Consider the following 26,932-nt stretch of genomic DNA (forward strand, 5'->3'; position numbering starts at 1 on the left):
TTTATTAATATCTTACCTGGATAAGCTCGAATGATGATGTATATATTATCAGTCCGAGTTGGAAGCAGCTGTCTCCAGCCCAGGCAGGCGGGAGCGGGCGGGAGAGAGTCGTACTGTAAAACCTCATGCACTAGCTCCAAGCTCCGGGGGCGCGCGCAGGATTGGGTTTGACCGTTTGATCAAGCAAGTAGCTCCTGTGCTCTTAAAATACTGAACACCACGTTGTCATATTTGACATATGTCTTCATTGTAGACAGTTTATCGCTGAATGTGTCATTACATTATAAATATCTTACCTGGATAAGCTCTAATTATGTTGTTTATATTATCAGTCCGACTTGGAAGCACTTTCTCTCGGCCAGTCAAACGGGAGAGTCTGCACTCTCATGCACCCGCGGGGGCGCGCACAGCAGACAGACTGTGAATGGGCGGAGGAGGAGGAGGAGAGATCCGACTATAGCAGGCTACTCAGCTACTGTGCCCGTCTGTGAAAAGTGTCCTGTCCAGTCGCACCTTCGCAAAAAGATGCGGGATTCCCTCAATCGCACAAAGAAAAATCGCACACCAGCTATTTCTGTCTGTGTTTGTTTGTTGCTCCGTGAGGTTACAGAGCGCCCCATGCATGCAGGAGCCAGGCTGTTTCGCCAGCCAGGGCGCAGCCTGCAACTGCGCTGAGAGGAAAACTTTTGCACAACTTTTAACAAGAATCACGAAAAGCCCCAAAACGCAAATTAAAAACAGATTTCATTGCGAGGTTTATCGCTAGTTGTACGAGGGAATGACGTGGAGAAATCTCGCATTGTGTTACCCCAGAGCGGGGGGTTTCTCCTATTGTGCGGTGTGCTGCTGTAACGAGCCCATGTCACTTTGCTCTTGTAACGTAGTTTGACACCTGCCATAGAGATACATGCAGAAAAATAATAAAATTTCTAGTTCGCCACTGAATTACCAAATTGATATAACTATCAACAATTTTGAGCAACACTCTGCTTATGTCATTTCTTGTTTTTTTCCATAGGTATTTTCAAATCACTGTTCTAATACATATCTAGGGGGTTAGTCCCCCTTTAAGGTAATGGTGATTTCAAACAAATTATCAACGTATAACTCTTGCTATATTTCTTTTTGACAGAGGTGGGTGGGAGTAATTTTGCTTGTGATTTGATAACCATCCATGTTTTAGGCAAGTTTGGTCTACAGATGTGCTTAACTGATACTTTTTATAATAAATATGTGAACTCTAGATGTTACATCACGTGTTAGGAGTGGGGGTTAAGTGAAATGATAGTAGTAGATTCAAGATTCAAGATTCAAGTTTATTATTTGTCCCCGAAGGGCAATTTGTGTGCAGCAGATATAAAAAGCATAGCGAATACATGAAAAAACAAAACATGAACAAATTAAAACAAACATGGAGCATGGCAGCAGTTTTCCAGCAGAAAAAAGATCAAGTAAACACAGGATAAAAGTAAAATAAAAACAAAATAAAAACACACCTCAAGGGATCTGTACAATGTACTTAAAGGTAGTAAAGACACGTACAATGTACTTAAAAGTAGTAAAAGACACGTACATGAACTTAAAAGTAATAAGAGTCCAGGACTATTTGAGCTCACATAAATAGGTAGGTAAAAAATAAATAAAGATATATCTCGAATATAAAATATATAAAGAATATTTGTAGCAGCAATACCTACCTAAGAAGAGAGACAAGGAGAGAGTGCATCAGTACTTAATATTGTTACACTTACGGTAGCACTGGTGGCAAATTCCATGCTGTGGTTGTCAATCTCTGCTAAATGAATATAGGCCTAGACTGGAGAAAACACGCTGTGAGGGCTTTTGCACTGAAATGAACAGCTAGTAAGAATGATGGCATTGCAACATGTGCTAACACTTGTTTCATGTAGAGAGGCGGAAGAAGGGGGCTAAGGGGGCTGTTTGAAGAGGTGGCTATGCAAACACACTTTGATGCAGAGTTGAGAGCAGCTTGATGACTGTAAGCTTAACATTTTGAACCCACATCTTTGGCAGCTTTGACGAAATATATATTGCCTCGCAAAGGCCGGTGGGAATAGGTGCAGGGGGAAGGGCTGCACACAGAAACACACTCACACCCGGGAGTTGCTCTGTACAACCACAGTCTTGTACTAATGTCTGTTGAGCAACCCTACTGCAGCAAATGTGGGTTCAATGCCTTGCCCTTCAAACTGATGGGGCCCTATCTTCCCAAAAGCGCTAATTTAGCGTTTGCGCTCGTTTAACGCTGTGCACATTTCGGCCGGACACAAGTGCATGCCTGTGATAATTGTACTGGGCATAGGCTGCCACATGCCAAAGCAGGCGTTTCAGCGCTAAAATGTGGGGATGGATGGCATTATCCTATCGTCAGCAGCACACAATTACTTTGCGCTAAGAGCTTTGAAAAGGACTTTTTATGTGCGAATACCTCGCTGCGCTGGGAGTGCAGCGCAGCGCAGTGCAAAAAAGAATTCCTTTTGGATATGTCATTGTCATTACGCACAGCATTGCCATGCCAAGACATCAAATTATGCTGCTAAAATTGGGTATTAGCAGATAATTCAGTGAGGCAATCAAATATAACTCACTGAGAAACTTTTATCACATCGCAAAGAGGGAAATTAATTGAGAAAACTGGTTGGACAATGGACATAGGCTATTTACCTTCATAACCTGGAGGGTTGTTGGCACCACAGACGATCTGTCAATAAGCTATCTCTGTCCTCGCACGAGTGAGTACACTCTTACGCATGGAGAGAATTACAGCATATTGCATGCCTCGCGCTAACAGCCATTGCGAGACGGGAATCTGATTGGTTTTGATTGACGTAATGCCCAGGATTGCCTGGCCACGCCTGTGAATAATTCTGGTAGTTAAGACCACCCAAATCCCGTTTGCGCAGGCATTTGGGGGCGTAGATGATTTTGGCACGGCTCTAATTTGCGTCTGCGACACGTGCCGTGAACGTTTCCGCATGCCCGCCGAGAATTGCATCCCCAACATATTTCGGGGCTGTTTTAACTTAGAAATCAGGGAGGTCACGTCTACCAGACAATTATATCACTTTTAAACAGTTAAATTTCTGTATAAATCATTACAATATGCTCCCGTGAGGTGGGGATGCTGCTGGCGCTGGGGTGCAAAACTCGCCAAGTCGCCATAACACCTGGACACTGGCGCAAGGCGGACTGCTATCTTCCCTGCCTTAAGGCACGCGCAAACAGGTGCGCAAGCACTAATAGGGGATAGCGCCTGTCGCAAGATGGGGCCCTTGATCTTCCCGTTCACATCAAGTTAATGCTAAGCTTAACTTAGCTGGTGGTTGAATGGTGAAATATGTTTTTGAGTCATAAAAAGCTTAATTTTTTTTAATAATGTTTATAAATGCCTTTGGGCCTTATCGTGGCAAAAGCGGTAATTTAGCATTTGCGCTTGTTTTGTGCTGGTTTAATGCCATGCGCAATGCAAATTGGGGCGTGTACAAGCGCATTTGTATTCTCCCTGCCGCGCTATTACCTCTATGTCTGTTATAATTGTACTGGACATGCATGGGGTAGGCGTGCCACATGCCAAACCAGGCGCAGATGGCATTCTCCTATCGTCAGCATGCGTACAATTACTTTGCGCTAAGAGCTTTGAAAAGCACCTCTTAAGCGCAAAAATACCCCGCTGCGTTTGAGCGCACCATAATCTCTGCACTCCGCAGCGCTGTGCAGAGGAATTCCTTTTGGATACGTCATTACACATGGAGGTGCCACGCCAGGACATCAAATTCTGCTGCTAAAATAGGGTATTAGCAGATAATTCAGTGAGACAATCAACTATAATTCACTGAAAAACTTTTATCACATCGCAAAGACGGGTTAATGGCAAATTAATTGAGGAAACATTGTAGCCTACTTGCAATATTCAACTTCACCTTCACCTATACCATAACCCCGGAGGGTTGTTGGGGCACCACAGACGATCTGTCGACAAGCTCTCTTCATCTCTCTCTGTCCTTGGCACGGCAGCTCTCACTACTGTTTCACCGAGTTTTAATTGAGTCCACTCTAAATCCTCCCATCTTTTCTTTTGTCTCCCCCCCCCCCCCGTTTCCCTGCTGCAAACACGTTTATTTCTAGTCAACAAAGGAACCCGAATTGCATCAAATCACAGATGTTTTTAACAGGTATATGATGTGATGATGTTGTGAGATAGGGATAATATATACAGTCAATGGAGATAGTCCTATCCAAATTACGCATGGGGAGAATTACAGCGTATATCCCATGCCTCGTGCAAACTGTATTACAGGGACTGCGAGAAGGGAATCTGATTGGTTTGATTGATATAACGGCCAGGCATTGCCAGGGCACACCCGTGAATAATTATTGTGCTTAACACCGCCCAAATCCTGTTTGCGCCATGCATAAATGACTTGACACGCCTCCAATTTGCGCCTGCACCCGTTGTGCAGATTTACGCACCCCCGCCGAGTATTGCATCCCCACCATATTTTCTGGCTGTTTTAGCTTAAAAACAGGTCACGTCTACCCAAACAATTATATAATTTTTAAACATTATTACGTTTCTGTATAATCATTATAATATGCTCCCGTGAGGTGGGGATGCGTTTGACGGCGGGGGTGCAAAACTTGGCATAACACCTGGACACTTGCGCGAGGCGGACTGCTATCGTCCCTGCAGGGATGATAGCATAAGGCAGGCATTAAGGCACGCAAACAGGTGTGCAAGCGCAAAAAGTGGATAGTGCCTGTACCAAGATAGGGCCCTTTTACCTTTACTTTATTTCACTTGGCAGACGCCTTTATCCAAAGCGGCGTACAACAGAGATAAAAAGAAACAATACAAGCAATATACAGTATGCACAGTACCAGAATAATCTAAAACATAGTAAAATATAAAGTGCTATTGGACGTGCAATCAGTGCATTGAAAAAGTGCCTGTGCCACAGTGCCTGTGTGCAAGTGCGTCAGTACGGAAGTGGACCTGAAATAAGTGAGTCTTAAGTCTCTTTTTGAATGTAGTAACTTAGGGAGTCAGCGGTACGGACAGGGTTAGGTAGTTCATTCCACCACCGGGGAACAACAGAGGAGAAGAGCCTGGTGAGTGAATTGGGTGGTGGAAGTGAAAGGAGTCTTTCAGTAGCGGAATGTAGTGGACGGAAGGGGGCATAGGGTTGGATGAGGGAGTTTAGGTAGGTTGGGGCTGTGTTTGTCAGGGTTTTGTATGCAAGGGTTAGGGCCTTGCACTGGATTCGGGCGGCCACTGGGAGCCAGTGGAGGGAGATGAGGAGGGGTGTGACGTGGGTTCTGTTTGGCTGGTTGAAGATGATACGTGCTGCTGCGTTCTGGATCATTTGGAGAGGTTTGAATGTGGATGCAGGAAGGCCAGCCAGTAAGGAATTACAGTAATCGATGCGAGATAGAATGAGGGCCTGGACTAGAAGCTGTGCTGTGTGTACGGTTAGATAGGGTCTGATTTTCTTGATGTTGTATAGAGTGAATCTGCATGACCGGGCTATGGCAGCGACGTGTGTTTTGAAGGATAGAAGATTGTCGTGAATGACTCCAAGGTTACGGGCGGACTGAGCTGGGATGAGTTGTGATGAACCAAGGTTGATATTAATCTGGTGTGGTATGGGGGTGTTGGCTGGGATGATCAGGAGCTCAGTTTTGGAGAGATTGAGTTGAAGGTGACGTGCTTTCATCCAAGATGAGATATCTGACAGACAGGAAGAGATGCGAGATGAAACTGTGGGGTCGTTGGGATGGAAGGACAGAAACAGTTGTGTATCGTCAGCATAGCAGTGATATGAAAAACCGTGGGCGTGAATGATGGAACCAAGTAAAGTGATGTAAATTGAGAAGAGGATGGGGCCTAGGACTGAGCCTTGGGGCACGCCTGTAGCGAGGTTGTGCATCTTGGAAAGTTCTCCTCTCCAGGATACTCGAAATGTGCGCCCTGAGAGATATGATGAAAGCCATTTGAGTGCAGTTCCGGAGATTCCAAGTTTGGTGAGTGTTGAGATGAGGATTTGGTGGTTAACGGTATCGAAAGCGGCTGACAGGTCGAGTAGTAGGAGAACTGAGGAGCGACCTGCAGCTCGCGCCAGTCTTAGTGATTCAGTTACTGATAGTAGAGCTGTTTCGGTGGAGTGTCCTGTTTTGAATCCAGATTGGTGTATGTCGTGTAGGTTGTTGACGGAAAGGAAAGTGGAGAGTTGATTGAAGGCAGCGCGTTCGAGAAGTTTGGACAGGAAGGGCAGGAGTGAAACAGGTCTGTAGTTGTCGACTAGGTCGGGGTTGAGGGTGGGTTTTTTTAGCAAGGGGATGACGTGAGCTAGCTTGAAAGCAGAAGGGAAAACACCAGTTGTGAGTGAGGAGTTGATAATATGGGTGACAGAAGGAGTAATGGTGGGGGAGATGGACTGTAGGAGGGTGGAAGGTATGGGGTCGAGTGGGCAGGTCGTGGGGCGGGAGTTTGATATGAGTTTGGATAAGTCTTCTTCAGTAAGGGGGGAGAATGAAGAGAGTGTGGGGCTGGTGATTGGCAGAGATGGGTGAGTTTGAGTAGGTTCTGAGAATTGGCTGCTAATGGCTGTGATTTTATTGGTGAAAAAGGAGGCGAACATGTCAGAGGTAATCGAGGAGGTAGGCGGGGGGGAGGGGGGTTCAGGAGTGAGTTGAAGACTGAGAACATTTTTCGACTGTCCGTGGTGCTATGGATCTTGTTCTGGTAGAAGATGGTCTTGGCTGTGACTAGGCTGGAGGAAAAAGATGAAAGGAGAGAGTGGTTTTACCTAGCGTCATAAGAATTACATAATTAGTTGGCCTTATTTCTTATCATAAGTAGCTACTACGTTGGAGTTAAGACACACATTTTGTTCTTCTAAAGCACATTAATTGATATGCCAAAGTAGATAAGATTCGTATAATTAAATTAAAATTGAAATTAGCATTTTCTATTTTGGGACCATTTCTGGTACATATTCTGATTTATATCTATATAAAGATGTAATTACAGATTTTTTTTTAAGTTGATCAAATCCAGGTAATGACACACTTATTGTAGGCTCTACAGTACTGTACTTCATATTTGGCTGACTTCAGCCACATGCATGTTCTTCTGGTAACAGTACCAAAGATAAATCATACTGACGTGAAAGTCTGATGTCAAATCAACTTTACATGAATCACAGCCTAAAGCTTGAATTATACCTAACGCATCCGCGAGGACCGTGAGTGTCCGTGCGCGTGCAGACAAGTGCCGGAAAATCAGCTGACTGCCTCCGCAAGGCTCCCATGTGGACAGTTTTCGCCTGGCCATGCATGCACACCCCAACTTTTCTAACTAGGCGGATGTGGCTGGGCTGACAAAGTGGAGTTTTCTTCAGGATTCCGTGTCTGATTTCCGTGCGTCCAAACGTCAAGCATAATTCCTGCTTTAGTGTACACAGGAACAGTGAAGGAGCACTGGAAGTTCTGGTGGGGAAAAAGGAGCAGCAGCACATCAGGATCTACAATAGGCATGGGTCGATTTCCGGTTTTACCGGTTCGGTTCGGTATACAAGCCCAAACCGGTTTGATCACGTGCGAACCGAAAAAACCTAAAAAAAAAAAATGTTTTTTTTTTTTTTTTTGCCAGTCCATTCTGATTGCACTATTGTTCGTATTAGCCTCTTCTCAAGTTGCACTAGTAGGCAAAAGTCTTATTTTGTTTATTATGTTGATGTTTGAAGAAAAGTTAAGCTGAATAGTTATGAGAAATAAAAACAGTGTGTTGTTACAGTTAAAAGGTTCTGCTTATTTGTATTCAGTGTTCGTGCTGGTTGGCAGCATACCAGCTTAGAGGTGCATTATCGCCACCAACTGCAGCCGCTTTGATACGTTTTTTGGGGGAATATCGAACCGGTTTCAAAATGTTCAAACCGACCCATGCCTAGGCCCTATATTGTGTGAATTTGTGAGTTTTGAAGTTTATAAGGCAGCTCAGCTGTAAGCCAATCCATTCTGATTGCACTGCTTGTGTTTTTATTAGCCTTTTCTCAAGTTGCACTATAGGCAGAAGTCTTATTTCATTTATTATTTTGATGTTTAGAAGAAAAGTTGAGCTGAATAGTTATGAGAAATAAATACAGGGTGTGTTTGTTACACAGGTGTCCTGCTTCTTTTTATTCAGTATCATTGCTGGTTGACAATACCAGCTTAGAGGTGTATTATCGCTATCAGGTGGACTGAAGTTGCACTACAGACAGTTATGGGCCACACGCCCTGCTTAAAAAAAAAAAAAAAAAAAAAAAAAAATTAATTAAAAAAAAAATCGGTATACCGGTTCGATCCGGTTTAGACGGCAATATCGAACCGGTTTTAAAATTTTCAAACCAACCCAGCCCTAATCTACAAAATGTCTATTTGTAGTATATTTATCTGAGTCACTGGGATCTTCCTTCAGCTTTGGTCAGTCAGTTACACTGTCTGTGTTTTGAGGGTATCCTAACATTTACACATCCAGACAGTCACAATTGCATTGCATTAAGGTCTATCATATCTCTTACAAATTTGCTATAAGGATGAACCACTCCGGTAAATGTGGATGGTTCTTGACGCGTATGGAGATGTGGTCCGCTATCTTTGCATCGGCGTAGAAACTAGGCCGAGCGCCTGGCGCAGCGCTGATCAGTGGGCGTGGACCAGCGCACTTGATATCTTGGTGTTGGCGCTACATGCAGCCTAAAGCATTACAACCATGCCTTTTAAGCGTAAAATTATGCACCGTCATGCTCATTGGATAAGTGCAATAAACGAATCACACGCTTGCCTTTAAGCCTTTAAGCTCCAATTCCAGTGGTCCAGCAAAACCAGACAAAGCCAAGCGCTCTGCTCCCCCCCCCCCTCCCTTCATCCCGTCTGTCTGTCTCCATATATAGGCTATTATTCCATATTATTATGCTTCTCAAACCAATCTAACTGCAGTTTAAATACTGCAAGCATGTAAATACGCTACACTAGCAAGATCAAAGTGAAAAGAATGTTCTAAATGCATCAGCTAGAAAAATATAGCCTATCCCTATATGATGAGATTAATTAGATTGGTGAAAGTTTGTCCAGAAAGGTATCGTTTTCTCTCACCTGCTGCAGGTAGGATGATACACATAAATATAGCCTACATTATGTAAAGTCATTGCATAAATGTGTTTTTATTGTAAAACTAAAATGTGAAGTAGAGCCAATTTATTGGAGCGGACATCACAGTAGGACATGACAGTAGAAGCGCGTTACGCTGTCACTTATCTAAATCACGTTAAATCGACAAGGGATATATATAGGCCCAGGATGACATATAGGTTTCACATAGGGTGGTGTTTTCATTTCGATGTTTTATTTGGTCCAATATTGAAATCTTCTACAATTGCAGGTTGTGTTACCATTACACATTATTTCGATCTACCTTTATATCTATTTCGGCTCATTTGGTTGCTATTTAGTAGCCAAATGGAGTAGCCCATTGCATGCTGGGACATGCCAGGCAGTGAACTTACAACTTCTTTTTCCTATGGGACGTGTGTTGTGTCTGTCTGAGCAAGGGAGTCAGAGAGAGACACAGAGAAGGGTGACAGAGAAGAGGCAGAAGAGCGCTCCTCGCAACTGGTGCACTGAATAGGCCTGGTTTCAGAGAGAGACAGAGAAGGGTGACAGGGGAGAGACAGAGGAGCACCCCGCTCAACTGGCGCACTGAATAGGCCTGGTTTTCAAAAGCGCAAAGCGCTAAATTTACGCCAGGTGCAAAGATATCATTAGGCCGGCATTTAAGGCCGACACACCCATTCTCGCCCATTCAGGGAGTGCGCCACGCCCATTCAGCGTAAAGCGCATTTACCAGCCTAAAGCCATGTTGATATCTTCCCGAGACAGGCGCAAGGCACGTTTTTTAGCGCCGAAGGCCCGTTTTAGCGCCGAAGGCCTGTGGGAGAATAGGGGCCGTGGAGTTGATACAAGTATGACGCTGCCTGATTGGATCCTTACCTCTCTCTGTCCTTGGTAACCTTGAAAAAAGGTGAATGAGAGCCGCTGGAGGTGCTGTGACTGTGAAGCGGTTGAGTCATAGTATATTAGTATGTACATAGTATAGTATAGTACATAGTATGTTGAGTCATAGTATATTAGTATGTACATAGTATGTTGAGTCATAGTATATTAGTACGTACATAGTATAGTACATAGTATGTTGAGTCATAGTATATTAGTATGTACATAGTATAGTATAGTACATAGTATGTTGAGTCATAGTATATTAGTATGTACATAGTATGTTGAGTCATAGTATATTAGTATGTACATAGTATAGTATAGTACATAGTATGTTGAGTCATAGTATATTAGTATGTACATAGTATAGTATAGTACATAGTATGTTGAGTCATAGTATATTAGTATGTACATAGTATAGTATAGTACCGGTACATAGTATGTTGAGTCATAGTATGATTATGGGAGAAACGGGGGAAAGGGGAAACCGTACCTAATGTGCTTTTCTTTTTTTTGTGCCGGTCTAGTTTTGTTTGACAGATACAGTGGGATGTGTGGATTGAAACAGCATGACTTTGGGATTTGGCTGCCATTTTTGTTCTCTTTAAAGACTCAGAAGAGCAAACATCAATTCAGACATAGTATAATATTACATCTTCAAACATAAACATGAAAGAGGCATTTCCTACTTTGATGACATTGATACCTCCCGGACAATTACAGTATTATGGTTACTTTAATAATATTAATTCAGTTCAAAGGGTGATCCTTTCAGCATAGCATTTTCCTGTGTTTGTGGTTATAGTTCTGAAGAGTTTCACTAACACTAATCACATCTCTGGAATCCATGATGCAACGTCATGGACGAGATGGCAGCATGGTCAATGAGCACAAGAGCATGCCTTGGAGATAGGCACACCATCTCCCTCCCTCCCTCCCTCCCTCTCTCTCTGTCTCTTTTTTAAATCCTGTGAGCTTTCTGTCCGGTTATGAAAACAGAGTGCCTTCAGACTGGGATGAATGTGAATAGGACATATGGGAAAGCACAGCCTGAGGCTTCAAAACACACATGCTGCTAATTCAGAACATATTTACCGTTTTTCAGAACGCTTTGCTCCATTTAGAAAAATGCAAGTCATAACATCTGTTACTGAAAATGTTTTAAGTCAGGCCAGTGTAAACAAGAGCGGAAATACAGTAGCTCATCGTTTTGCATTTGACAGTCAAGAGCTTCACAAGGCAGCAGATTAGTACATAATGTCACTGATTCCAGGTTGGAATTTTTCATTATTTAATTTCAGAGCAAGTACAATAAAGCATTATAATTTTCAAATTACTGTATCTGAATGAGGTGAACCTACTAAAGTTTGTACTTGTCTTGAATGCAAAATAAGAATAAAGTATATGTTCATTATGGACTGATACCATGCGTGAGTTTAAAGTTTAAACAGCATTAATATAGTTTATTGCAATCTCCATCCTACAAAGCCTATTCAAATCTGTGTTTTCTTGTGAGGTAAACAAAGCCTGTTTGGTCCTGAGGTAATTCCTGTCTTTATTGAATGACTGTCCTGGGGTCAACCTCTGCTTGCTGTTTTGATGTTAGAGGTAAGGCACGATAAGACCCCAGAGGAAGAGAGGAGAAAAGGCCAGGAGGAGCGTCTAAAGCTCCATCAGATATGAATTGAAAGTTAAAGTAAAAAGTCAAAGCTGTGAGCTAAAGGAACTTGCTCTTGTTCAAGTCTGCTGCTTGCTCTGGCTTCAGTAGCTGATTGTGGCTGAAGGCTTATTTGATAGGGTAACTGTCTCTCTCTGGTGCATGCAGAGATGATGTTGCCTATGAAAAAATACATTTGAGAGAAAATAGGGGAAAAAAGGCAAATCGCTTGGTGAACAAGACAGTGGTAAAATTAGCATGTAAAGTTTTGCTGCTTTAAAAAAATAAAACTGATTTGACGGGCATACCAAACTGCATAATATCCTTTTTGAACTGTTATTCCATATCAAAACACACACACACACACACACACACACACACACACACACACGCACACCTGTGCACATGCACGCGCACTTAAATAGGGAGAAGCCGCATGCTTTGATAAGCATTTCTCTTTTAGCTTTAAAACCGCATCATCTTAAATTGCCAGTGTAGATATCTGTTAGGAAAGAGAGAGGAAGAGAGTTTACCCCCGAGCTGCATTAATATATGAAATCCTTTTGGAAGATGTGAACTTCAGATGTATGCTATTTCTCTGCCCTGATCTCCCACCTCCGCGTGTACACGAGCCCCTTGGAGCCCTGTAGTAAAAAGCTGTGAAAGATAAAAGGGGTGGCGGCTGAGGGAGGATGGGGGGGTTTCGGTGGCAGAAATCCTCTTGGTCTGTTCTCATGTATTACTGTGATATACCTGGTTGTATGATGTAGATCTTGGTCTGTTCTCATGTATTAATCTGATATACCTGGTTGTATGATGTAGATCTTGGTCTGTTTGCTATCCCCTAATAGCGCTTTGCGCACTGTTTGCGCGTGCCTTAAGGCACGGAAGATAGCATTCCGCCTTGCGCCGTCCGCCAGGTGTTCTGCCGAGTTTTGCTCCCCCGCCCAGCAGGAAAATAAAGCATCCCCACCTCACGGGAGCTACTTGTAATGATTTATACAGAAATGTAACTGTTTAAAAGTGATATAATTGTCTGGTAGACGTGACCTCCCTGATTTCTAAGTTAAAACAGCCCCGAAATATGTTGGGGATGCAATTCTTGGCGGGCATGCGGTAACGTTCACGGCACCTGTCGCAAGCGCAAATTAGAGCCGTGGCAAAATCAGCTGCGCCCCAAAATACCTGCACACAAACGGGATTTGGGTGGTCTTAACTACCAGAATTATTCACAGGCGTGGCCAGGCAAGGCTGGGCATTACGTCAATCAAAACCAATCAGATTCCCGTCTTGCAATGGTTGTTTGCGCGAGGCATGCAAATTGCTGCCTGTAATTCTCTCCATGGTAATAGAGTGTACTCACTCGTGCGAGGACAGAGGGAGCATATTGACAGATCGTCTGTGGTGCCAACGACCCTCCGGGTTATGAAGGTAAATAGCCTATGTCCATGTCCATTTCCCTCTTTGCGATGTGATAAAAGTTTCTCAGTGAGTTATAGTTGATTGCCTCACTGAATTATCTGCTAATACCCAATTTTAGCAGCATAATTTGATGTCTTGGCATGGCATGACATATCCAAAAGGAATTCCACTTTCCACTGCGCAAATACCTCTCTGCGCTGGGAGCGCAGCCGTAATCTCCGTGCAGAGCGCCCAGCACAGAGAGGTATTTGCGCATAAGAGGTCCTTTTCAAAGCTCTTAGCGCAAAGTAATTGCGCACTGCTGCTGACGATAGGGTAACGCCATCTATCCCACATTTTAGCCCTGAAACGCCTGCTTTGGCATGGGGCAGCCAATGCCCAGTACAGTTATCACAGGCATGCGCTTGTGTCCGCCCCCAATTTGCATTGTGCACAGCGTCACTATTGAGGAGGTGGATGTTGTTGTGATTGGAGCATTTTCTTTCTGAATCTTCTATCATTGTCGAGAGAGAAAAGGTCAACAGATGCAAACATCACAGCTGATTCAATTTTATAAAATAACTTGTAAATGGCACTTTACAACATTTTAAAAGTAAGACGGACAACCTGCTGGGCCTCCAAAACAAAGCTTAGCTGGCTTACCCCTCTGTCCGCTATACCTCCATCAATACTATTCAGCATGTTGTTGTACATCAGTCAAGTCAAGTTTATGTACAAGCTCTTAATCACTGTTACAGTCTCAAAGGGCTTCACCACACCCACATTATGAAAACAATCAATGGAAGGTACACTGTGGCTGCTTAGCAACTTAGCAGCTCTGATTAGAGCACATTGTTCACTTCTGTCTCAGGTTTCTACATAGTGTACGTATGTGCTGTTTGGCTTGTGCTTGCTACTGTGTCTTGCATTTCTTGTGATGTTTCTGTAATTTAAAAAAATATCACAGAGTGAGATTAATAAACTGCTACTGTAGACTACCCTTTAGTTTACTGTGCTACTGTACAATTATAAAGTATATCATCAATCTCTGGTGTTCAGTGCAGGAGTTTTTGTGTGATCTGATGTGTTGTAAATGTAATTAACTTTTCTGGCGTATCTATTCTCTCAACCTACCTTAACTTGCCTTTTGACAACCCAGAGAATGTGCCTGGACATAATTTGTGTAGGTGGAAAGAGCAGTAGTGATAGCATTAGCATAGAGTGTGTTTTACAGCTGAGAAAAGTGAGTCATGGCCCTTACAGAAAACACGTCTTGCGGCTGCATTGCATTATAGTCTATTGAGGGTACTGTCAGTGGAGAAATTCCTCCTTGTATGATTTTTGAACTGCTACGCAGAATGGTGGCTCTCTGTTTGATTCTAAGGGCCTGAAACCTGATACTTACCGTTGTGAGTTAGGTGAAATTGTTTCTGCTTTGCTATCAAATTCCACTGTAGTGGTAGCGCTTAATGTGATGTCTTGTTGTTGTCTATGTTTTTTTTAACAGTGTTAATCTGTTTTAGGGTGAATTTTTCCTTGAATGTGATATTTCACTTTGACAGAATATTGAAATGTGTAGTTTTCATTCTTGATATGAGTTAATTAACAATCAATTTCATCAACATTTATGAGCACCGTTTCCATTAGTACATTCAATAATCTGAATTCCCTACAAGATTTTCTATAGATTTTTAATTATTTCGTTTTTGTTTAGTTCACCATATTCCTTATCAAATGTGTGACTTTTTGGACTATGTTTCCAAATTGAGGCAAGTGCCATCAGTGTGAATCAAGACAATATTGATAACTGAAAGCAGACTTGAGACAAATAGCATTTGCAGTGCTATGTGTGTACATAGCACTGTATATATATATACACACACATATAGCTTGTTTTACAGACATCCATCTGTAGTGAAATATAGTAGTATATAATAGTGACAATGTTTCACTAAGGTGTGGTATCATGTTAAGACAGAGATGGAATAATACCTGGTTGGATGGCATGGTAATCTACTGTAGTGCATATCTTATGGCTTGGCCTGGAGTATAACAGCACTTCCAACATAAAAATCACATACACATGAATATGTAAACAGAAAGAAAACATTTGCTACTTCTCCCCTCCCCTTTTTTTTGCAAATATCTCAAAGGAGTCATTCATCATAAGCTGTGACCTAAAAAGGTGTTGCTACAAGATTTCTCAAAAGGATTGGCTAGTAAGTCCTCATTCTGCTGCATCATATCGGCCCATTTCAACAAATAATGCTGTGCATATTATTATGGTACCTTTTTTGTTGTTGTTGATATTTCCAATATTTTAAACTGACAGAAAACCCTGAACTATAAGACCTCCACTGCTGTTCTGTTCAAATGATCTGCTGCACCAGTGGAAGCAGCAAGCGGCTCCATGGTGAATAGGAATTCCCAGCAAGACAGAAAAACAATTAGTTTATGTAGTGCGATGAAATGAGGTTTGATATGTTTTGTATAGGCTGTAAATGTAAGATACATTGCCAAGTATATAGGACTTTCGTATTCAAAGCATATAGTGTTGTATTTGCACAAATAGGCCACAGAAAATAATTGAGTTTGAATTGGTTATGCCTGGGGCTATGTGCTAAAACAAATCTTTAAATGGAATTCATTACAAGCAGGGTTGCCATACCAGGTGTTTTGACCTGATTTAGAAAGATAATGATAATAAGTGAGACAAACACAAAAGATGACAATGATGTCGCCCATCACTACTCTGCTTCAAACACATAACATTGTAGTCAATCTCATAGGCTTAATTGATCTGCACAGATGGGCCACATTCTCCTTGGTTTCCTTGATTCATTTCTGTTTCCACCGTGTTCGTCAACACTATGCTGGGTATTTTACCTTCAATAAATCCACCTATTCCAAAAGAGTAGCTTTGTCTAAATACACAGAATTTGTAAACTAACTTTGTGAATGGTATGTTTAATTGTTCTTTGCACCATGATGATTCTAACATTTTAACATGAAACAGCCAAGAATAATAACGGCTTGCCCTGGGTTTTCTTCCTTTTCTTTTTCCCTTTAATTGTGAATATTTGAGTGACTTGATGTGCTCATGTTTTGCTGATAAGCAAATGGTAAAAGGTGTCACACGTATTTTATTATAGTTTACTGCTCTTCCATTTGGGTATATTGAATCAGAAGTCAACATTCAGCTACTGATTGTCACTATTACATTTATGATGAATACAATTGGATGATCACATTCACCCTCTGGCAAACCTTCAAATACACATCGAAAAATATGCAGCAACATGAAGAGGTTTCTCTGCTGAACACGAATAAGTAATTTTCTGCAAGAGAGCAATTTTGATTTGTTTGTTTTTCCCTTCAAAAAGTCAGTTTGGATAAGATTGCTTGAAAATTCTCTTTTTAAGAACCTTGTATCAAAGCAAGGAGAATTTAGCATGGTATTATTTCACGAGCTAGTTCCTCTTTTGTAAATACAAGGTTGATAAGGCTTCCACCACATACCTAACTTGGCAGCTGGATTCACCACAGATCACGATCACACGACAAATCCATCTTCCCACGCTCCAATCTATTGGTCTGTATCTGAACCACCAGTGGTTCACACCAATCAGCATCCAGAGGCAGCTACGAGCGGGATTTAGGTGTGACGACAGCGAGAAGTGAGCCTATGATAGACATGATAGACAGATGGTTCATCCAATCACCTGCCAGGTATTTTTTTTAAAGTGCCTGCCCCTTTTAAACGGTTTCCCGAACGAGTTCCCATATGGTAATGTGAAACAAACCATCTGGCAGCATCAGGTTACAACATACCTCCATACCAGTGAAACAAAATAAAGTTAATGAGATAACAAGCACACGATGGAGAAACGGGCTGATCTGACACATCCTCCTGGTTGGCAATATCTGGAGATGTCACAAGTCTCAGACTCTCATTTTCTCCCTGTCATATTCAATCAATGATTCCTACCTAAAATCAAAGCAAGACTCTACCTAGAATATGAACAGTATCGTGCGGCAGATCTCCAGACTACAGTACCTTTGGTGGCACCAATTATTTGGTCTGGAGACTTTTGTCCAGAACAGACAATAATTAATATGTTGTCTATTGAAATAATTAATTTACCCACTTAAATTACAATAGGTAATGAAGTCAGCTATATTAGGCAACCTCTCTTCACATGCTCTTTATAACAGGTTTTGGTCATAATTAGTCCGTGCTGAGTCTGAGAGGCCATTTACACCTGGCATTAACATGCGTTTTCTGCCATCAGATTGCAATCAGATTGTATTTTATCACTTCAGCCTGATTCCATTTACACCTGGCACTAACATGCGTTTAGGGTGAACAGATTGCAATCCGATTGCTCTCCAGCTCGAACGTCATCACGCGCGCGCCCCCTGTGCGTGCATGTTTCAGGGAAATAGAGGTTATTGTTAAGCTCAAATGCACAGTGAACGTCCCCTTCACCTGGACAAAACGATGGCCGATCACGCAGCACTGCATCCATTTCTTTATAAAAAGGACACGTTGCCCTACCCCTGCCACTTTTCTTGTTCTTGTCCTTGGCCTGTCTGTAAGCCAGTTTCAGGTGTTTAATTTTTCGCTGACGGTAGCTGTGTTTCCATTACCCTCAGAAATGCGCAAAATCTAAATATCGCAATAAAAATCGGGTAATGGAAACACAAATTTTTTCGAAATTAAATTTCGAAAGAACCTCCCAAATATCGCAAAAAGCTTTTGCGCTCTCATGAGGTAGTTTTTCAGACGTGTCGATATAGCAGTTTATCGCAAAAGTGTAATGGAAACACATTTTCCGCATTTGCACGTCATGTGACCCATCTTCTCCTTTGGAAAAGGAGCGGAAAATGAAAGGAAAATGAGGGAGAAAGGGTTCGATAAGCCGTGGCAAAACCTCCGCAGCAAAACTTTGAAGCGACGCTACCTAGCAGAAAGACGAGTGTTGTGCAAAAGCGGAGCGGGGGGGAGATAGAGAATTTTTAGCCGGTCCATGGTGACAGGCTGCCTGTGTGTGTGCGCATTTGGCACAGCGGCGAGATGAGGGCACACACCGCCGGTGCGGTGCTGCCGGGGAATTGCGTTCAGGTGTGCGCGCCGTCACCGACTTCCGAAGATTATGTATTTCCGTATGGTAGTTGCTGAATGCGTTTTGAGAGGACGCATTGCATTTACACTTGTGTTAAATGTTGTCATAATGCGTCCCTGACCACCTCCGGAGGTGGTTTGGCCGATCAGATTGCAATCCTTCTTCAATGCGTTTTGGGGGTGTTTACACCTGTACTTTCAAGTGATAAAATACAATCTGATTGCAATCTGATCACCAAAAACGCATGTTAATGCCAGGTGTAAATGGCCTCTAAAGGTCTTTTCCAGACAACCATCGGAGACTAAAGCACCTTATGACAGACCGGAATAACTTATTTCACTCACAATTAAACCAGTTGGAGAAATCGCTGCACTAGTGTGATCATTACGTCAACAGGATATAGGCAATGGGCCAACTGTAAATCTGAGTAATTGGCTGATTTACATGAGTGATTAATGTACTGTCCTGTCTGACAACACTGACCTCTGAAATAGGGCTCCATCATCACTTAGACTACAAATCAACTGGCCAATATGAACATACACTCAATCAGAAATACTACAACAAAATGGTAAGCTACAACAACTAGGTAGGTACTGTAGGTTATTTGATTAGTACTAATTACATTGATCGCAAAACATTAACATAATTCATCACTTACCATCAGCTGTTGACATGACTATGATTTCTAGAAAATTCACTCTTTCCCAGTCCTACTAACCATTTTGCTGGGTCTCCATCTGCACTTGTACCCTGGTAAACCAGCCGGTCACGTGAACTCACATTTCATATCATTCTACCAGACCATCTGGCCTCCAGCTTATACCCAGTGTTTAGCAGTGGGCGGAAGTTGGGCGGGTGTACTTGCCTTGACAGACAACTCCTTCAGCCAATCAGCATTGGATCCAGTCGAACCCAAATCCACTCGGGAGAACGGCAAAAATATATTCTCCGCCCAGAAACTCTGCTGTTGCATACTCCTGTACTTGTTTAATTGTTTATTAATTAATTAATTATGGCTGTTTAAACTAGATGAATGCTGACATTACTCCGCGGGGTGGACAGGCAAGGAGGCGGCCATTACTGTTTTGCTAGTGACGTTCCTGATTGGCCAATTACGATGTCAACTACGAGGCAGGTCGCTGATTGGCTCGTCTGCTTTGCAGTTTCTGCAGAAAGCCCTCCCAGAGTTGAGGCCAGACGGTCTGGTAGAACGAAATGAAATGCGAGTTCACGTCAGGCACGTGCAGAGGGGGGTGCTAGGGGTGCCCAAGCCCCTGCCCATTTTACCCTGATGCCCAAAGTGCCCTTTTTGGAAGATTTTCTTTTTTTCTTTTTTTACAGTGAAGTCATGCCCAGCGCTGTTCAAGAAGAACTTATAACAATAAATAACAATTTATCAATAAATAAAATGTCCGGACAATTTACACATGTTGACCTTTCAACCGGAAGTTAAGTAATCGTTTGTCACGTTTCTCTGTGATGTGCGCGATATTTTCTTCCCAGGATGGCGAAGGCATGACCCCGCCCTTCTCTGCCTCTGATTGGCCTAGCGTCAAACATTGTTGATCCAATCATATTAGCTTGGCTATCCTATCCTGCGTCTCTCCTTGTCTCCTGGGCCAATCAGAGGCAGAGATGGGCGGGGTAATGCCTTCGCCATCCTGCTGACTGCCCAGCTGCTGAGCTCCGACTGACTGGCGGGTCAGCAACAGGGAAACCGCTCCACACCCAAGGGCATGGGAAGGTAGGTGCGGAGGGTGTGGCAGCACTCCCTGGTGCAAAGATGGAATTTTCTAAATTGTTGGATTTGGCTGTCCTGTGTTTATAACACCAACAAAATGCATTAAAAAACAGTTTGTGCTTCCCAGCTCTAATCCTATTTCATACACTCTCTTCAAAAGTGTTTTCATCATAATCTGGTTTTCCATAATAATAATAATACGTTTTTATGCCTGTTTTGCTCTCTGTTGTAGTGTAAAACGATCTAAAGGGAGAGCAGGTGGTTACATGAAAGTGAGTGAGAAAAGGAGAAGATACTGAATAATGACATCACAACAGTATAATCCTAATGCTAATTTAAAATGAAATAGTCAATAGTAGTTGTATAGTAAATAGTAAATATGGCTAAAAGTCCAAAAAACGTAAGATTTTCTTGCGGGCACCGCCGAGAGTCCCTTCCTTGCAGCACCCCCTACTTAACAATAGTTCCAGCATGCCTGCCCGCACAGTGGTGTTGTGCCCTTTTTTTTTTTTTTTTTTTTTTAACTTTTGAGCCACTGCCCCTCTAAGGGTCTCTGCACGGCTCTGGTTCATGTGACTGGCTGGTTTACCAGGCTAGTGCACTTGTAATTAGGATATTTCTAGTCTGGCACTCTGATATAGCGGGGGGAAAGGCTCTGTTTACCTTTACAACCAACCACCGAAAGTACCAAGCAGGCACAATCCATATCCAATTGTTTTCAGCGTGTATAGTGTTGTGAGATAGTTTCCTGCGTTGTATTTATGATATTTGGCCCACACACATATTGGCTGTGTGCAAGTACAGTACTAGCATTAATCTGGCCAAATTGCAGTCATTAGACAGTGTAGAAAGAAGTTGATGAGCTTTGTGAAGAGACGGTTGGGTTTTAGGCAGCCATGGCAGCATGATGCTATGTTGGATTGGTTTTAGGCAGCCATGGCAGCATGATGCTATGTTGGATTGGTTTTAGGCAGCCAGGGCAGCATGATGCTATGTTGGATTGGTTTTAGGCAGCCAGGGCAGCATGATGCTATGTTGGATTGGTTTAGGCAGCCAGGGCAGCATGATGCTATGTTGGATTGTTTTAGGCAGCCATGGCAGCATGATGCTATGTTGGATTGGTTTTAGGCAGCCATGGCAGCATGATGCTATGTTGGATTGGTTTTAGGCAGCCAGGGCAGCATGATGCTATGTTGGATTGGTTTTAGGCAGCCAGGGCAGCATGATGCTATGTTGGATTGGTTTTAGGCAGCCAGGGCAGCATGATGCTACGTTGGATTGGTTTTAGGCAGCCAGGGCAGCATGATGCTATGTTGGATTGGTTTTAGGCAGCCATGGCAGCATGATGCTATGTTGGATTGGTTTTAGGCAGCCAGGGCAGCATGATGCTATGTTGGATTGGTTTTAGGCAGCCATGGCAGCATGATGCTATGTTGGATTGTTTTAGGCAGCCATGGCAGCATGATGCTACGTTGGATTGGTTTTAGGCAGCCAGGGCAGCATGATGCTATGTTGGATTGGTTTTAGGCAGCCATGGCAGCATGATGCTATGTTGGATTGGTTTTAGGCAGCCATGGCAGCATGATGCTATGTTGGATTGGTTTTAGGCAGCCAGGGCAGCATGATGCTATGTTGGATTGGTTTTAGGCAGCCAGGGCAGCATGATGCTATGTTGGATTGGTTTTAGGCAGCCAGGGCAGCATGATGCTACGTTGGATTGGTTTAGGCAGCCAGGGCAGCATGATGCTATGTTGGATTGTTTTAGGCAGCCATGGCAGCATGATGCTATGTTGGATTGGTTTTAGGCAGCCATGGCAGCATGATGCTATGTTGGATTGGTTTTAGGCAGCCAGGGCAGCATGATGCTATGTTGGATTGTTTTAGGCAGCCAGGGCAGCATGATGCTATGTTGGATTGGTTTTAGGCAGCCAGGGCAGCATGATGCTATGTTGGATTGTTTTAGGCAGCCATGGCAGCATGATGCTATGTTGGATTGGTTTTAGGCAGCCATGGCAGCATGGTGCTATGTTGGATTGTTTTAGGCAGCCAGGGCAGCATGGTGCTATGTTGGATTGTTTTAGGCAGCCATGGCAGCATGATGCTATGTTGGATTGTTTTAGGCAGCCAGGGCAGCATGATGCTATGTAGGGGTGGGACAAAATATCGATACTCACGGTATCGCGATATTTTCACTTGCGATACGTTATCGATACACTGGCACCAAGTATCGATATGTTTATTATTATTATTATTATTATTATTATTATTATTATTATTATTATTATTTTTTAAATAAACAGGCTAAAATATTATGCTGTGTGTGGTAGTTGAAACATAGTTTCAAGTTGACGTTTATTTATGTTTGTAGTTGAAACAAAAACATAAATACTGTAGGCTACATGAATGGAAATGTTTGATCATTAATATCTACTTTTAGAAATTATATAGGTAGGTAGGTTATATAGGTTTTCTTGTTTTAATAATAATAATAAAAAGACTTAACACGTTCACTGCCAATGACGTGTTTTTACGTCAAACTAAATCCAACGGTTGACTGCCAATGACGTGTTTTTACGTCAAAAAAATTCTTATTATTTTTTTGACCGTGGGATGTGCATCTAACCCTTTTACATCTCTTATATAATTATTGGAGCCACCGAACATGTACAACCCATTCCACCGACCCACTAAGTGGCGACAGTGCTCTCCCAGACTAGAGGAAGGCAAGCAAAAAGCATGTGTGAGGAAGCCATTCTCATGAAAATGGATGGCGAAAACGCTTTCGTTTTCGCGCTGATTGCTGGCGGTGTGGGATTGCAAATTTGCATAATAGATTACGGGTGGAACACACTTTGAAACACGCAGCATAAATAAGACCAGAATCGCAAAAGCTTCATCAAAGCTCTCAACACAAACCACAAGAAACGAGCGAGCTGATCCAGACTTGCACAGCGGCCGCCAGCAGACAGGCAGAGCAGCAGCAAAGCAGTGAGCTGGTGACGCGAGGTTACAGGAGCAACAGAAACGAGCTTGTGACATGCCCGCTGCAGCCAAGAAGAACACACACGGAGGGAGGAGTTTGAATGAGAGGGGTGTTTCCTGCTGTTATGGAGGAAATTACTGTTCAAAACTATTGTTTAGATGTCTGACGTTTTACTGATGCCAAAAATGAATGGTTAAAGTGACTGTTCTATCGAATTTCACAAAAAGCCGTTTATCTCAAAATAATTTTTCAGACGCTGAAACCATGCTGTATTCAACTGCTAATGCTTACATAACTACTAACTCTACAAACTAACTCTTTTAGACAGAGAAAGCACACATTCTATTAGTTCTTTTGAGATATTGTGTGTTCACAAAATCTTAGCAGAAAAGAATCCTCGGGTCTTGAAAGATGAGCCAGAATCCTCAAAAAAACCCTCTGGCAGAACCTACCTACAGTAAAAAAAAAACGGCTGGCAGTGAATGTGTTAATGTGTAACTTTTCCTCCGTGGTATCGAAAATGGTATGAGTGAGTGAGTGAACTCAGAGAGTTCATGTCAATTCTGCTAATAAATAGTAATACCTGCTTCTTGCCTTTTAGGGGTATTTTTTTCTCTTCAGTTACACAGGTATCGTGATGTATCGTCTTCCAATATATCGATTATCGCTGTATCGTGATAATATCGTTATCGAGGGCCAAGTATCGTGACGATATCGTATCGTGAGCTACTCAGCGATTCCCACCCCTAATGCTATGTTGGATTGTTTTAGGCAGCCATGGCAGCATGATGCTATGTTGGATTGTTTTAGGCAGCCAGGGCAGCATGGTGCTATGTTGGATTGTTTTAGGCAGCCATGGCAGCATGATGCTATGTTGGATTGTTTTAGGCAGCCATGGCAGCATGATGCTATGTTGGATTGGTTTTAGGCAGCCATGGCAGCATGATGCTATGTTGGATTGGTTTTAGGCAGCCATGGCAGCATGATGCTATGTTGGATTGTTTTAGGCAGCCAGGGCAGCATGATGCTATGTTGGATTGTTTAGGCAGCCAGGGCAGCATGATGCTATGTTGGATTGTTTTAGGCAGCCATGGCAGCATGATGCTATGTTGGATTGTTTTAGGCAGCCAGGGCAGCATGATGCTATGTTGGATTGTTTTAGGCAGCCATGGCAGCATGGTGCTATGTTGGATTGTTTTAGGCAGCCAGGGCAGCATGATGCTATTTTGGGTTGTTAGGCAGCCAAGGCAGCATGATGCTATGTTGGATTGTTTTAGGCAGCCAGGGCAGCATGATGCTATGTTGGATTGTTTTAGGCAGCCAGGGCAGCATGGTGCTATGTTGGATTGTTTTAGGCAGCCAGGGCAGCATGATGCTATGTTGGATTGGTTTTAGGCAGCCAGGGCAGCATGATGCTATGTTGGATTGTTTTAGGCAGCCAGGGCAGCATGATGCTATGTTGGATTGTTTTAGGCAGCCAGGGCAGCATGATGCTATGTTGGATTGGGGCCCAAACAGCATTTTTGTTTGCACTGGTGACCAAACAGGCACACAATGTGAACTAAATGGTTACACTCTGAAACCATTTGTGGAGTTTTGGAAATATTTTCTACACTTGTTCACTGCTGTTGTTGACACTATATTAGACCTAGGGTTGTCAAAAGTATCGATAGTATCGAAAAGTATCAATACTGAAAATTTGAATCGGATACAATACTCATTTGCAACAGGTATCGATAGTATCGAAAAGTATCAATACTAAAAAATGTAAATGGATACAATACTCATGTGCAACAGTTTGATACCATCAGTGTTTTCTTTGAATGAAAAATCACAGATTTTTCCCTCCCTACCATTGATGGGTATCTGTTGCTTCAACAAGCTAAACGTGTTCTGATGGCTAGATTAGGGGTAATCTGCTGTCTAAATTCAAAGTTTTATCAGGCCTAGATTATGGAGAAGTGTGCGTCTGTCCGTCCATCTGTCTAACTTTATTTTTATGCCTCTTGATGTGTCATCATCCCCCCTTCTCCTGGTATCGAAAATTGTATCAAGTATCAATATTTTCCTGGGTATCAGACTGTATTCACCTTATGTAGCCACGCCCATTTGACCTGGTTGTGTGGCCGTCCCAAAACTTCCGGCTAAAAATAATAATAAAATAAAATAAAAAATGGCTGCGCTGCTCCAATATCATCTAACTCTGAATTAACTAATAATTTAGCCAATTGTATGTAACATACCAAATAAAAGCAAATGGCAATGTCTAAGAATGCAACGCCATGTAACTGGCTCGTTAAGTCTCGCATTCCAGGGAATTACGTTAACGTCTGCGCGTCTTTATTGACGTTAATGGCTCGCGCTGCTATCGCGCTGCCTCGGAGGAGAGACAACTATCTGAAGCTTTCTTTGTTGGAGTCCAGGTATGTTTTACAAGAAAGTGCTCGTCATTGTCGACGATAACGTTATCTGACCTGGCTAACAGTGGATACTCGCTTGCTTGCTGTGTACCCGCTCAAAGTAGTAGGCTACGTTATTTATTTTACCCCTTCACTGCCCGCTCCAAAAACAACTCTCTTATTTTGCGCCGTGACCGCCGGAAGTGTTAGACGGACCCGGAAGAATTTGGTCCACTGTAAGGTCTGAACATAAGGTGAATTGAAGTAGAAATTATAGTATTGTGATATCCATAATTAGAACTATGGTTTTAAAAATGTTGTTTTGCTTTTCTCATTCTCAGATTGATCCTAAGGTTGCCTTTCCCCGTCGCGCCCAGCCTAAGGTAAGAACAAATTGCGCTCAATCCCCACCCCCTCATCTACTCATTCCCATTTGACCAAAACAAAGCAATTACAGTTAAATGGACATATTAGAATTCATATTTCTCCATGGTATTTTTCTTGCTTGATAGCTGGTTTTGGGCAGTTCTGTTGACAGTGATATATTCAGTATATGCAGATGGTGCTTTGGTGTAGTCAAGGTCTTTGTTGACATGCCCTGTCACACTGCCCCTAGCCTTTAATGTGGAGGCTAAAGCATAGTGCAGTGTAGTAATGCTATTTAGCATCACTATCAGTGCCTTTTCCACCTAAACTGGGAAGAAATCGATAATGGATTTTCTCCTTCCCACTGGATCAGAGAGGGGGCATTGTTAAAGAGTTGTTCAGGTTTAAAATGAGGAATTGGCAGTGAAGCTTTCAAAGCCAGAGCACATGGTGACTTAAGGATATCGTCATAGGGTTTAGAAAGTACCAGTGTTTTTGCCCCCCACTTTCTTACTTGGCCCATGTGTCATATTAACCTCTTCTCTCCTGTGTCTTGCTCCTAAATATCTGAGATGTAGTAAAATAGCGGAGAGATGTTTTGATTCAAGCAGCAAAGAAACAATACCGCCTATTATACCCATAGCTGTGGTGCTTATTGTTGTTAATAATCCTATTTTGTCAAACAACAATATACTCGGTTTAGCAGTGGCCAAGGTAAGAAACGAGAATATGTTGAATTGCACAGGTTGTTCTACAGGTCTTACAAATATTTATCATTCTACCCTGTGTGTTACATAACTCAAAAGCAATGGCCATAACAGAATTTGTGGCGTACAGTAGGAAAGGGCTTGTACCAATGATTTATAAAATAGCTATAGGGCAAGCTTGTTAGGGAAGAAAAATGGTTGTATTTGTTTCCATATTTATCAACAGAATGTGGATTATAAAGGATCTCAAAGCAATGGGATTAAGGCAGATAGATTAACCTTGCATGGGTTTCTACTTTATGTTCAATTGATTTAAGACCTTTAAAAGGAGTCCCATTCTGAGGTTGCCGTTTAGAAAGTCCTCTGTTTTGCATTTACTTTCTTTTGTCCTGCTTTCCCCTCCACTGTCTGCCTGCCTGCCTGGCTGCTTATGCAGTTGTTGAATGGGCTTGTTTCCTGTGATACCCTCAAAGATTTTCATGTCAATAAGTGTCTG

At 42.6% G+C, this 26,932-nt stretch overlaps 1 protein-coding gene across 1 annotated transcript in view; it reads left to right on the forward strand.

Moving 5' to 3' along the window:
• LOC310788377 (RNA-binding protein Musashi homolog 2-like) overlaps positions 1-26,932 on the forward strand; it is a gene marked incomplete at both ends in the record, with an annotated part of 592,153 nt that overhangs the window by 9,286 nt on the left and 555,935 nt on the right. Inside the window, one exon of the mRNA XM_083649940.1 lies at positions 25,705-25,746. Within this exon, the coding sequence (XP_083506066.1) occupies positions 25,705-25,746 (42 nt within the window). The remainder of the gene's footprint in view (positions 1-25,704; positions 25,747-26,932) is intronic.

Source organism: Poromitra crassiceps (genome assembly GCF_964638095.1).
Source record: "Poromitra crassiceps genome assembly, chromosome: 1".
NCBI lineage: Eukaryota > Metazoa > Chordata > Actinopteri > Beryciformes > Melamphaidae > Poromitra > Poromitra crassiceps.